We start from the raw sequence: 14,350 nt of genomic DNA, 5'->3' as shown, positions 1-14,350 counted from the left end.
TCTATGAATAAGAATCTACATCAAGTCAGACAAAATGTAAACAAAGACCATTTCCTCCATGATTTTTCATCCTTCAAAATAAAATCCAAACCTAGAATAAAGAGTGTAAAATGGCTTTCTGAAATAGCAGAGCTTTACAAGATGGTGGGATTATGGCCCAATTTGGGGAATTTCACAATTTTTAAAGACTGAGATATGCTCAAGCACACATGGTTCACTCAAACTACTTAAAGGTTTGCACTAATCCAAGAAAAACTCATATCCAGGGATAAAGTATGCTGTTTCATTCCTTTGGTGCAAAGTTATCCCAAATGCAAATCTCATTTCTGCCACAATTATTATTATGAGGGCCAGCTGGTACAGTTTGAAGAATAATCAATTAAACAAACTTTCTCCACTGTTACTAACATTTTACCACCAAATTGCAGTTGAGAGGAGGACCTTTTAATCATTTACTCCTTTCTCTGTCATTTCTTTTTTCGGTAATAAGCTGCCATGCCTTAAATATTCATTTTTTTTATTATTATATATGTTAATAAATTAATAGAAGTCTATTAATTTGCATTTCATGTTCACATTCTGGCCCAAAGCAGCAGATGCTTTTCTTCACACTCCTTGTTGTTTTTAGAGTATAAGATAAGCTGTTTTACATCCTTAGAATTGTCAAGGTTATTTTACGATTCATTCAATAGCTCGAATTTGAATTTTTAACATCATATTACAATTTTTTAGTCTCAAAATCAACACCGTATTCCTTTTGGTCGTATTGAATTTATTTTCCACAGTGGCTTTTATTTTGAAAAGGAAGACTCACCGGAAGGATATATAGTCAACTTCGCGCCTCGCATTGCTTCAGCATCTCCGGACAGATCGTGGCAGGTAGAACAATATAATGTTAATTAATGTAAACTGCAGTGTCGTATCTCTAAACCTGTTAACGGACTTTGTGTTGTGATTCGACTTTACACGATACACTGATGGCAGCTAGCTAACATGTTAGCTTATTTACCTAAAGAGACGTTGTTACCACCACAGCCAGCAGCTTGTAATCAGCCACACACCAACTCCGAAACTACTAAAAATACGACTCTGGCACAAAGTCAGGATCAGTTAAAGGCCTAAATGAAGACGAACTATTCTGTCGACTCGCTGTGATCGGTTTATGTGTCTGTGGCTCTGTAACAAAGAGGGCTGAGATGTTTAACAGTCAGTGTTTTGGTCATGAGTCAGTTTACCGCCTTCTGATGATGACGCTGCCGACCGATAGGGGAGAGTGGGATACGATGAGCCCATTTTTACTGCCATCCTCCAGGTCAGGAAAACGGAGACAGATGGAGAATGATAACATTAACCTTTAGTTCAAGATCTCTCCTGTGTGCATATATGCATGTGATTCCACTTTGCCCTGGTAAGGAGGAAGTTAATTGAAGTAGGTAGGAGCCATCATGGGGTAAACAGAACACCTGAGTTTTAAGTTTAAACCTTAACATGAAGTGTTCACGAATAGTTTCACACTTAAGAATTAGTCCGAAGAAACAACCAGTTAGTTTAAGATCACTGACCAATCAGAACAGTCGTTCGATATTCAGTCATCCAGGTTACAGGGGAATATGAACTGTGACCTTTCCTTAGGGTCCCTCTAGCATTTTGAGGTTCAGGTAGCTTTGCTTCTTTACTCGGATATAATATTTATGATGACAAAAGTCAAAAACTAACAGATCTGTGATGTCTGAGTCACTTCTGATAAACATCTCTGTTGATTTTAGCTGCACAAAAGCTTCCATTGCATGCGTTATTCTTCTAGTCAGCTTTTCATTTGTCTAGCTTTGAGATCCTCTCAGTCCGATCAAATAATGATTGATCGATTGTACTTTAAGGTACAAGTGCCCAACCCTCATGGGTTTATAAGACACCAGAAATACCATTGCAGTGTTACAAAAATAAAATAAATTCAATGATGATTTAGCAAATTTTTTAGAAAATACTTACTTAATGTCAACTTTTGCATGCAGAGACAGAAATTTGTCAAATGTGCAAAAACATCAAGTTTAGAAGTATATTTGTTTTATTAAAAGAAGAAAGTGCTCAAGGCATAACACATTAGATAAAGCATCTCATTTCAAGTAGGGATGCACAATTTTTAATTTTTTTTCTGTTATCAGATATGCTGATATTTACAAATTAATTCTAGCCAATACCAACATTAATAACAATATTTAACTGTAATTTAGTCTGTAAACTCCAGTCCTTAAAACACATAATTTATAGTTAGAGGATGAATAAATGGACAAATTTCATTCCTTAACACAGACTTAAAAGTAAGGCTGAATGGTTTGCAAAAATAATCTTATTGCGATTTTTTTCCCCAAATATTGCGATTGTGAGTTAATAGGTGATTATTCTTGGGTTAATCGTATGTATTTTTTGGCAAATTCAAGTAATAAATAATCCCATAAATACGAACGTGTGTTAACAACAATGAACTTATTTCTGAAGCAATTAATCCATAGTAGCATGAATCTCAATATGAGGGTGCAACAAGCTTTAAGCTATAAAGGAGGCAGCTGGGGTGGAGGAGGTGAGGCTGGCTACCAGCTGATTGCAGCTGGGCTATGACTTTCGTGAAGTAACGCTAAGCTTCATCAGTTTTATTTAGAATGAGCTAACTGTTTTGCTCGTATTGCAAATGTGATGTCATTTGCTTTGTTTAAGGGGATTATCATTTTTATATCACTCATTTTGATTAAGAAAAATATACATAAACACAAAAAGGATTTTTGTAAACAATTATAAAAAAACGGACACTTTAATGTTTGCATAATGTGCATAAGATCTCTGCCGCTGCAAAAAATGATTTATTAATCTGCTATTTGGACACATTTCAAGTTAAAAATATTGCAGTTTCTTTGATTTGAAAATTGCAGCGGGCAATATTGCAATTTAATCTAATTTTCGATTAATTGCCCAGCCCTACTTTAAAGTGTCAGGAATGATGATCAATGTAGAAAAAACTTAAGCTGACAGAGGTCTGATGGTCCATCCTCAAATCCACTAACCTATTTGTGCATATGACTAATACTCACAGCTGATATAGACCGATTTTTATAGCCAAAAAGTCAGCTGTATTAACGGCAGAAATGTTCATATCTGCTGATATTGATGTCATACCGATAATAATGTGCATCCCTAATTTTAAGATATTAAAACCAAAAAAGAAAAAGCCTGATTTGATAAGAGGAGAAATATCTGTAACAACAAAAGTCATGTTCTGAGGTGAATTCAGTTAATACCTATCAAACTTTAGAGGGGAAACCGATCTTAAAAGCCTTAAATTGTTCGCTCAACTTACCCTCTAACCTTTGCTCACTTTGCCCTAAAGCCACCATTTTAAGGATTCAGCTTAATGTCTGGCAGATCCAGACAACCCATTGGTGGATCCCTTAAATCAACTTCCATTAGCTCACAGAGAGGTGGTGGCTAATATTAGGCGCTGATTTCTCAACGTAAATAATAATTACAGTGATTTTAAAATACCTCATGTTGTGATTTCACAGGTACAGCATGAAGTGATCTTGATACCTTAGTTGCTTTTAAAATTTGCGTGATTTTTACAGGGGATAAGTTTCTTTTAGGAATTAAAGACAATGGCGGACCCTCAGAAAGACGGCCTCTTTGACATCCCAGACTATGACGGCTTAGAGGATGAAGCTTTCCCTCCTCTCCCTCCTCCTCACTCACCCGGCCAGGGAGGACAGGAGGACGGAGACCCTTTTGGAAATGGTGAGAGGCTGCTTGAGTTTGTTTTATGAGAATAATCAACACTTAAAGGCAGTTTATGTCAAGAAATGTGAGATGAACAGGATTTGTTCATGGAAGGAGAGTAAGTATACATAAATTAAAACACACAGAGGAGACGATCAAGTCTTCATGATCAGAGAAACCAGCTCAAGTCCTGAAGATTTTCTGATGTCAGCGTGTTTTTAAACATGCTGTTTCTAATGTTTCCTGCAGAGGAAGAGAACGGCGAGGTGTCCAAGCTGGCCGATGTTCCTGCTGCTAAAAGAAAAGGAGTGAAGAGGCCACAACCCAAACTGGACTCTCAGAGGTACTTTAGTCCTCTTTTAGCATGCACCTCATATTTCTTAGGAAACTAGACCAGAGCTAAAAGGAGAGTGGAAATAAAACATCCATGAGTTCAAGAGAAATGTGTAACTTAATGATAGCAAACCATGTCTGCTGGATGTGATCAGCTTTCACACATTTGAACATTTAGCCCTTTTTCCCCCCTCAGGCTAATCTCAGATAGAGGACTTCCCGCTCTGCGAACGCTGTTTGAAAATGTTCTTTTCAAAGGCAAAGGCCACGAGGTGAGTGCTGAGCACAGACTGGTAAAAACAGCCAATCAGCAGATGTCACTGGTCCTTAATAATATCAGACATGTTTGACATAGTTTGATGGGGTTTGGTTGCTTTGTTAAACCAAGGCTGAGGATCTGCGGCTGCTGATGCAGAAGATGGAGAACTGGGCTCACCGCTTGTTCCCAAAACTACAGTTTGAAGATTTTATTGACAGAGTGGAGAAGCTTGGCAACAAGAAGGAAGTGCAGGTGGGATTCAAGTCTCTAATCTCTTAAAGTTCACTAAATTAAACAGGTGTTAACGCTCTATAACTATTTTGACTCATGGCGTTTTCTCTGCTGTACAGACTTGTCTGAAACGGATCCGACTGGACATGCCGTTGACACACGAAGACTTTATTGGTAAAGATTTTAAAGTTACAAACTCAACTCTGTTTGTTAGAGGAGCTCTGGTGTATCTAAACTGTGGTCCCATCCTGTTCCATATCAGATATTGTGTTGCATAACACACCATCAGGTGCTCACTGTCCACACTGAATGTTTAATTTTCTGTGAATTTCAGGCTCCATTTGTTAGTAGTATGAAATATAGTACTTTTAAGTCAAACACAGCAAAACAAAAGTGTGTTGCTTTGTAATGAAGGGCCTTTGACGGCTGTAAGCCAAATAGTTTTGCCTTGATGCTGTCAGGAGTGAGGGAGGGATATGTTATGTGCAGATGTTATTAATGCACAAATATCTCCACGTAGTAAAACAAGCTAACAGGCTCTGAGTGAGAAAACTGAAAGGAAGTCAAGGAAATCTTCATGTCAGACACTCCTGGTACCTTTTCATCTCCCTTGTTCTGCTGTTGTGTAAACACGAGTGACAGAAGAAAAGGAATGAGACGATGCTGGGAGAACAGCGGGCTGTAAGGCCACTACAATAATAATCAGTCTAACCAGAATCGTTGTTTTCCCTGACACTCATGTCACGTGCTGGTACACACACACATACAGTTACACGATTCTAGTAAAAATTAAATACTAATGCATGTCTTGATGCTGAGAGCACAAAAATTGAAGTCATTGGGACTCAATATTTGGGATTTTTTTTTTTTTAGTTTTGATAAGTGTATCATAAGTAATGCATTAATTGTGGTTAAGGCCCATAATTGGTGCATTTGCTTTTTTAACATTTGCGTGCTTTGGTCCCCATCAGGGTCTCCCTGCAGCCACAGAGATGTAAAATAAGTCCACCACTGCTCCTTAATGTCTAATTTACCTTTAAAAACTCTGACAGCTCAGTGGATGAGTTGGAAGTCATTTGAACCTTGTGTTCTTATACATTAGCCTGTTAACTGCCCTCTTATTTCCTTTACAAGTTCCTTTTCTGTGGTAAAAATCTGTGTCTAATTCCTAGATCTACCCAAGGGATGTTATTTTCTTTCAAAATAAAAGCAGGTATCTATGCAAACAGGAAGTCACTTACTTTAGTTTTGGTCAGTACAAAAGTCTGAAATGGAACCAAAACAGTTTTAAATGCAAAATAGAGGAGTTTTAAATGTGACCAAAAAGGGAGATAACTTACTACTGGTTATAAAAATTCTGAGATTAATCGTAACTTAAAAATGGGATTGTTTGAAAGGCTTAATCTTTAATGACCAGAAATGCTGTAAAACTTTTGTATACTGTCTTCATTGCACAATAACAGAACTAAAACATTGCAAGCATCGTTCTGCATGTTTTGATGCCAGCACAGGAGATGATTTAAAAATGTTAAAACTTTAGAGACAAGAAGGTCCCTGGTTTGCTTCCTGGTCAGGGCCTTTCTGTAAAGAGTTTGCATGTGTGGGTTCTCTCCCGGGCTTCCTCCTAATACCAAAAACATGCTTAACTGGTGACTCTAAATTGCCCGTAGGTGTGAGAGTGCGTGGTTGTCTGTCTCTGTGTGTCAGCCCTGTGATTGACTGGCGACCAGTCCAGGCTGTACCCAGTCTCTCACCCAATGACAGCTGGGATAGGCTCCAGCCCCCCTGCAACCCCCAACGGGATAAGCGGTATAGAAAATGGATGGATGGATGGATGGATTGACGACACACACTTGAGGGTTACATGGACAAGGCCCTCTCTTTCACGTCAGCTTTTGTGTATAAATACTACTGAAGATTGACATTTTAAAGCCTTAATTCTTTGGTCAAAATGGCTGAAAAAGATTTGGGAAAATGTCTTTATTTAGTGAACCTGGAAGTGACAGCAGAACCCTGCTTCAAATCAGGATTTGTGAAAAAAAATTGTAATTATTTGTTTTCCTTTTGGGGACATATACCTGAGTCTGATTGGTGTTAAGATTCCACCTGTAACATCACAGTTCTGTGTATATAAATTTTGTTTTAGGTGAAGAGGAGCCGCCTCCAGAACCACACATCTTTGGGGATCTAGATCCGTTTAATACTGCAGATTTCCCTGATGACCTGCAGGGGGCGATCCACTCCACTCCAGCTCCGGTCCCTGTACCTTCCCTCCCTTCCTCCCCCACTGTCCCCTCTCTAACTGAGGAGCAGCGCAGACGTATGGAGCTGAACCGACAGAAGGCGCTGGAGAGGAAACTCTCTCGCCAACAGCAGCAGCAGCAGCAAACAGGTGAGAGGAGGAAAACTAGGGTTCATCTGAAGCTGAGCCTCAAAAAGACAATGAACAAGGAGGAAATGGGTGGTGAATGGAGGCTCAGACTGTTTTTAGTGTCTGACTTCATCACAGAAGGGAGGTGGTCCAGCAGAGAGAAGATGAGCACAAACAGCTGTTAGTTCACTGCTGGGGAGTATTCTGGGAGTTGCTGGTCTCTACATCTTTGAATGCCTCATGGAGAATTCTCACTTCTTCTATTGTGAAGAAAAACTCAAGGCATACAGATTTCATAGAGTTTAGTGCGTTGTGCTCATAACCTGGACAGTGAACACTGAGATTTGTCTCATGGTTTTTGTGTACTAAGGACTGATTTACAGCAGAAATGACAGAAAACAGCTATAGCAGACATGTGCATTCATAAACAAGTCAAACAACTTCATTCTCTGACTCTGACTGGCTAACAACAGTGCTCCTCTAAACCATTAGAACCTGGGGTTTTTCTCCAAAAAAGCATTTTTGATGGCCTTGTTTTATAGCTGCTTGTTCCTCTGTTATTTATACCCTAAGAAATAATGTCAACAAGGCCAGGATGAGAACAAGCAGTCTCAAAGTCAGTGTTGCCTGGCAATGGTGTTCTGTCAGGATTACCCCTCCTTTACTGTTAAATAGACTTCATGACGTCACCTCCGTTATTCAAAACCCACATACAGGACTAATGAACTGCATACTGTTGAATATGTGTGATCTTATTTTCCTGCCAATACAAGAAGGAAAAAAGTTCCTTTGAACAGCTCAGATTGAGTTTTATGTCCACTCTAAACTGGGGTATGGTTTGAAACACAGGTGGAGGTGTGCTCTGCCCGCTGTGCACGGCGACAACCGGCAGTGTAATGTGACCTTTGACACCTAGTGGTGATTTCATTTACCCCTGTAAAATTCAGGAAGGGTATGATGGTTACCGCCCAGTCCTACCTGTAGAGGCTTGGGCTCAGCTCCTTGGGCACGCTGACAAGTGCCCAGTCTGACCTGCTTCTTGTATAATGTAGTTTTTAAAGACCTTGCAGTAACACCTTTTAACAGTGATACTCAACACGTGGCTCTTTTATGTCTTAATTTAAAATATTATTCCCCAGAAGACCATAAAATAGGGAAACTTCGACCTAAAAAATTACCCATTACAAATCACATTAATCTGTTTGTTTCCCACAATTACACTGGAGGCTTTAATTGTCAACCTTAATTATTTGTCTGTAAATTTCCATTGCCCTTATTAGATTTTTTTTCCCTTTTTTTTTTGCTACTTTTGATCAATTGTTGCTGCTGTAGGCCCTTGTTGGCGCTTGTTTTTGCCACTTTTTGCCGATATTTGCCACTTTTATCTCTCTTTTTTGCCCTTTTTCAACATTTTTTGCCACTTTTCACCCATTTAAACTGCGTTTTGCTATAAAATGCCACATTTTCCTATTTTTGCTACTCTTTGCTGCTTTTTGCCCATTATAGTCACTTTTCACTCATTTTTCGCCTCATTTTTGCCGCTTTTGCACCTTATTTGCCACCTGAAACTCATTTTTTTGTCACTCATCACCCATTTTTCCAATTTACGCCCCTTATCCACTTGTTCTCCCCATTTTTGACACTTTTTGCCTATTTTGCTTCTTTTCACCCATTTTTTACCACTTTTTGACCACTTTAACCATGTTTAACTCATTTTAATGCCACTTTCACCAATTTTTTGCCACGTTTCACCACTTAGACTGTGGCTCTTGCGAAGGTATTTTTCAACAATTTGGCTTTTTGGTCGAGCGGAGTTGAGTAACACTGCCTTATAACATGAGGAATAAGCATTAAAAATGGATTCTGCCTAATCCTGAGTGTGGGAATGAGTTTGGGACTTTAAGATTGTCCTAATTGTGACGTGTGAGAGAGCAGATAAAAGTTAGTGTTTGTTCGTTGTCTAACTTTAAATTCCTGATGTGACTGTGCTGAACTATTTATTTTATCAGATCCTTCAGACTCGCAGCCTGTCGACTCTTCAGCGCCACCACATGAGCCCACATCTGTCTCCTCTGCAAACATGCTCAACTCGTCTAAAGCTCAGGATGAGCAGGAGGAAGTGGAGGATTTACACCCACAGCCAGACAGCAGCAGCAGCACGCAAGAAAAACAGCAAAAAGAAGAAGAGCAGAGCGAGCCTCCAGAGAAAGACTCTGAGACGTCAGAAGAAGCAGCTCAGTGTGAGAAAGAAGACGAAAACGGCCTCGATGCTGATAACAAACCAACAAACCCACCCGAGTGTGAGGAGAGTCCTGCTGAAATGAGTGTAGCTTAATCTGCAACCAAATTTGTTCAAATGTACATTTTGTTTTATAAATATGGAATAAACAGACTGACCTCAGCGCTGAGTCAGCAAACTGAGCTGGAGTTTTCACTCTTTAGGTTTCACTGCAGGCAGGATGCTGTTCAGTTTTCTTGATTGATTGATTGGTGTTTGATCTATAAAGTGTTTTTATGATTTCTGTTAGAGCTCCCCAAATGCTGCAGTCATATTATGTCAAAACCAAGGAAGCAGTAAAACACGCCATGCCTTATCAATCATCCTCTAATCAGAAACATTTCTGTAAAACTGTTATGTTCCTGTCAGAAATAAAGACATGGTGCTGTACTCTGATGGTGTGCTGAGATCCACATATTACATAATAAATTTAATAAAGGCTTTTTTATTTCTAAAGTTTGTCGTGGTTTATAGATTTCTGGATGAACTTTAGCTGGCACTGGTCTGGTGCTTCTGACTAAAACTTCACAAATAAATATCTTTGTACATATGATCGATATTTACTACTTCTATAAGCTAATATCTGGAAGTTTGTACCCCTTTTCATCATTTTTACCATTGTACACCTATTTTTGTCCATTTTAAACTCTTTCCACCACTTTTTCTCTGCCTGTTTTTGGCACTCCTAAACCAGTTCATGCCACTTAAGCTTAATGTTACCCCTGTTAAGCCCATTATTGCCATTATTAACCCCTGTTAAACCTTTCTTTACTCCCATTTTTTCCATTTTAACCACATTTCCCCATTTGATATGCCCAGTTTTGGTAGTTAAACAAATTTTGCCAATATCTGCCTATTTTCTTCTTTCTTAGTTAACCCTTTTTTTGCCAGTTTATAACAATTTTTCATCCCATTTTATTAAATTTCCACCCATTTAGCCAATCTAAAGCTATTTCAACCTCATATTTACTCCCTTTTACCACTATTTATGCCCTTCTTTGCCTCTTAAACCCATTTTTATCTTACTTTTGCCACTTCCAACCCATTTCTGCTACTTTTAAGAGTCAACTTCACCTTTTCCAACATTTTTTTGCCATTAACCCATTTTAACAATTTTGAAACCGTTTTCATTCTTTTGTTGACAAAAGTGATTTGAATTTTTAAGAAGGCTTTTTACTACACAAATGAATAAATAAATATATGTTTCTTTGATAAGTGTGGTTACTATTTAGGTTAAATATAACATATGGTTATCCCAGCTTAACTTTACAATGGACCATGGTTTTGCTGACCTCCATGGGCACCCAGTTTGGCTGGGCCCCAGAAAGCTCTCCCCTTTATACCCCCTAATGGACGGCCTTGTCTGCACATGACTATTCCTGAATGTTCATGGCTGTGTTCAACCACCTTCAGGTACAGTGGGGGGTCCCGGTCTCTGGCACCTTTATTTAGGGGGTCGCGGGCTGAAAAGGTTGAGAACCACTGGTCTATAATCGAAGGCACAGGTGTGAAACTCAAGGCCCGGGGGCCACATGCGGCCTGTGGTGCAATTTTACCCGGCCCGCAAGATCATATCTTAGTTAGAACTGGCCTGCTGCTATGAGGTCTGCAGATTTCCTCCAGTATAAAAATGTAAATTTAACCTTTAAGAAAAAAAACAGCCTTGTAAGTTATAAAAATCTGAAAAAGTAGAGAGCAGAAATAATTAGATAAAAAAGTCAGGAATGAGGGAAAGAAATTAATTTGTCTTTTCACTTCATGTTTTCATTTTGCGTCCCAAGATTATGACTGAAATTTAGGATTTTGACTTTTACTTTTAATAATTTTGACCTTTTCTCTCATATTGTGTCCTTTTAGATTCACAATTTTTCATTTTAAATCAAATCTTGACCTTTTTGAACTCCTAACTTTGACTTTTAATCCCATGTTTTTACTTTTTAAACTCCTGATTGAGAATTTTATCCCATATTTTGACCTTTTAAAGTCACAATTTTGAATTATATCTTCTAACTTGACCTTTAAACTCATGATTTTATTTTTATTTAATGTATATTTGTATAGGGACAAGTATGAAGCAAGTAAACCGTTGCCACACACTACAGCATTTGTAGCCTGTAATTTCTTTTGTAATTTCTCATATATTTACCTTTTGAAAACCTTATTTTGACTTTTAATTTTGTATTTTGACCTTTAGGACTTATAAAGTAGGCTTTTTATCTCAGATTTTGAGCCTTTGAACTAATTTATTTATTTATTTACTTAGCATTTATTTGACATGGACACAGCAACACTGATGCTATAATATTTAATCATTTTGACAATTTGACACCCCTGATTTAAGGCATAAAAGCCCCAAAAACAATGTGCATCCCAACTTAAAACCTCTAACCTCCCGGAAAACCATCACAGACATGTTCACAGAATCTGAATATTTATTTTTTTTTATCATTTAATTGTAAAATTAATTCACACTGCTCATTATTGAGCTCTTCTGAAAACAATACAAAGATTTTACTATACAGATGGTAAAGAAAGAAATATTGTCAGCATGATGCAGAGAGCTGCAGAGGAAATCGAACATCTGATATCAGAATAAAGACAAAGTCTCCTGATCATAAAAGATGTTCTGACAGATTTGTGCTCTTTCAGCCGTGGATCAGTAGGTAGTAAATCATCCAAACTAGAAGGTCAGAGGTTTGATCCTCAGCTCCTGCAGTCACATGTCCATGTGTTCAGTGGTGTAGTGCTGTAACACAGGTTTACAGAGAATATCAACTCATTTTTCTATCTCTGTAGAGTAAACCCATTTTTAATCCGCTGTAGTAAAGCAAAAGCCTGACTAGAAAAGTAAAAGGAGTACACTGATGCAATGCTCTGTACTGCATTGCTCTGTACTGCTGAAGAAGAAGGAAGAGTCATGATGATGCTGTTGTCTCAGCCTGATCTTTGGCCCAGCAGTGAAGGTTAACTCTGTCCCCTTTAAGGGTTCATTCCATCCTGATCCTTTCTTCCTACGCAGCAGAAGTTAAGTGAGGATATGGAAATGCTAAAGGCCAGTTTTTAGAAGAATTTAATAAGCTAGATGTTCTTGGATGTCTTTGTTTGTAACGCTGCATGCTGTTATTTTTTTTGCTGGCTTTAATAATGTGAGGCATAAACTAGAGGATATTCTCTTCTACAGGGACCACTGCAGGTGTCCTTGGAGAGGACACTGAACTCCACGTTTGTCAGTGGTGTATGGATGTGTATGACTGAATGAGTTTATACTGATGACCACTCTACAGCAGCCTTCACCATCAGCATGGGAGTGAATGGGTAGGCGTGACCTGAGGATCTGAGCTAATATCCGTGAACCTTTAAAGTTCACTTCTGTCTTTTCAAAGATTTTTTGAAGAAAACATCGGCAGTAGTTCATTATCTTAATCTGTCACAGCAGCTCTAGGCGGTGGTCGCACAAGCATGTGCGTCCGTCTCCGGGTCGATCAAGGCGAGCTCTCTCACCTCCTCTAACAGAGAGTACAGGTTTGGAGTTTTACTCTGCCGGTACTCTCTCTCCTCTTTCGACAGTTTGGGTCTCCTTGCCTCTTTCTCCTTCTCCTGCTGGCTCGCCTCCTCTGCCAGACGCACCACCTCCTGCACCAGCTGGCTGCGGCCCTGTGGGCGGGGCTTCTCAGGCTCGGTGGTGCTGTGAGGTTTGTTGCTGATCACCTCCAGGTTCAAAGTGTCTGCGTGGAAATTAGTGGCGTGGACTGAAATACGAACCTGTGGAGAGCAGACAATACGGGACCTGTAGGTTAATCAAACACATCCGAAATGGAAACTAGGGAGGATTTCTGAGTATCAGGTTAGTCACAAAGTTGCAAGAAAGCAGCTATTATCTAAATAAACACAGGAGCATTCGGTCATTTTTCCTGGAACTTAATTCAAAAAGTGAAACTTGCACATATTCTAGAGTTTTCTGTCTCAAAGTGAAATATTTGAATTATTTTGTTAATGTTGATGATCACGGCTTACAGCTCAACTGTTTTCCATTAATTTAAATTCCTCTGGTTTTACTTTCTTTAGTTCCACCAGATGGTCACTGAGGACAGGGTTCCTACACACTTTTAGAAATCAAATCTAAGACTTTTTGGACCTTTTTAAAACCTGGACTGAGAAGAATGAATACCACTCTTGTCATGGAACATAGTCAAAAATGAGAGATATGAGATTTATCACGACACCGGACCAGGACTGAATTTTCTGATTCAATTTTCTGTTGTGAAATGTCTAATGGTACAGGACAAAGACATTTCTGGCCATAAACACCAAACTTTAATGATTACTGGCACATTCAGTGCCTCTTTTCTATCATTATGCTGAGTGGTGATATTCATCATAACACATTTTAGCAGCTGTGCTCAGTTGGCCCTAAACTGCTGAGTTTTTAACCCTTTAAAACCTACAGGATCGCCGTAACCAGGAATTGTAACCAAATGAGATAGAGCAATAATTCTTTTTGCATATAAAACCAGCGGAGTAACACTAACACATCGCGCATTCAATGTATTCCAGAGTACTGTTTCCTTGCACAAATATCCTTCCTTTTTTTGCAGAAATGTGGTATAAAGTGCACCCATCAAAAACAATATAATATATCCAGGCTATAATTGTGTTATTTTCTTGCAGTTGCACTTGTTATTGTTTCAACATGGTCTTTTGCAAACGCACATATGCTCAAAGAATCTGGCACACTTAGAGATCTGACTGCACTAAATAGTTTGTTTTTTAAAAAGATGCTGTCTTTCTGACAAATTGAGCACAATTTCATTTTATTTTTGTTTTTGCAACAGTTTATAAGGATGAGTGTATTTCAAAAACGTAGTTATGACCATACTCAAAATAATGCTTTTGTGGTTTGAAATGATCATGTGCATTTTTTCTACAATAACAATTTTAAGAGATACAGCTAAGACATCTCTGTATTTGGGAAAATATGTAAAAAAAAAAAAAAAGCTTTTCATTTTCCATGTTTTTTTTTTGTTTTTTTTTGCATTTTTGAGCAATTTATTTTGTTACTATGGAATTAAAACATACATATCATCAAAATTTGGGCTCTAAGGGTTGAACTGATGAA

The 14,350-nt window shown here is 38.5% G+C and overlaps 2 protein-coding genes across 3 annotated transcripts in view; one reads left to right on the top strand and one right to left on the bottom strand.

The window, feature by feature from the left end:
* The first annotated feature begins 816 nt into the window (after positions 1-816).
* On the top strand, positions 817-9,690 carry tipin (timeless interacting protein). 2 transcript variants are annotated; one of them, XM_041793838.1, is made up of 8 exons: positions 817-879; positions 3,615-3,780; positions 4,012-4,105; positions 4,292-4,367; positions 4,484-4,606; positions 4,705-4,759; positions 6,732-6,977; positions 8,966-9,690. In XM_041793838.1, exons 2-8 carry the CDS (start codon positions 3,645-3,647, stop codon positions 9,289-9,291), a joined length of 1,056 nt encoding a protein of 351 aa, XP_041649772.1. In that variant the 5' UTR covers positions 817-879; positions 3,615-3,644; the 3' UTR covers positions 9,292-9,690. The 2 variants fall into 2 exon arrangements, with proteins under 2 accessions (XP_041649772.1, XP_041649853.1); XM_041793919.1 differs by having other exon boundaries at positions 835-879; positions 3,633-3,780.
* A 1,968-nt stretch (positions 9,691-11,658) lies between these two features.
* The window catches only part of dis3l (DIS3 like exosome 3'-5' exoribonuclease), a 41,570-nt gene continuing 38,878 nt past the window's right edge, over positions 11,659-14,350 (bottom strand). Inside the window, exon 18 of the mRNA XM_041789477.1 lies at positions 11,659-12,996. Within this exon, the coding sequence (XP_041645411.1) occupies positions 12,673-12,996 (324 nt within the window). The 3' untranslated portion in view covers positions 11,659-12,672. The remainder of the gene's footprint in view (positions 12,997-14,350) is intronic.

This window comes from Cheilinus undulatus, linkage group 1 (assembly GCF_018320785.1).
Source record: "Cheilinus undulatus linkage group 1, ASM1832078v1, whole genome shotgun sequence".
In the NCBI taxonomy this organism is placed as follows: domain Eukaryota; kingdom Metazoa; phylum Chordata; class Actinopteri; order Labriformes; family Labridae; genus Cheilinus; species Cheilinus undulatus.
This window is presented reverse-complemented; position numbering and strand designations above follow the sequence as displayed.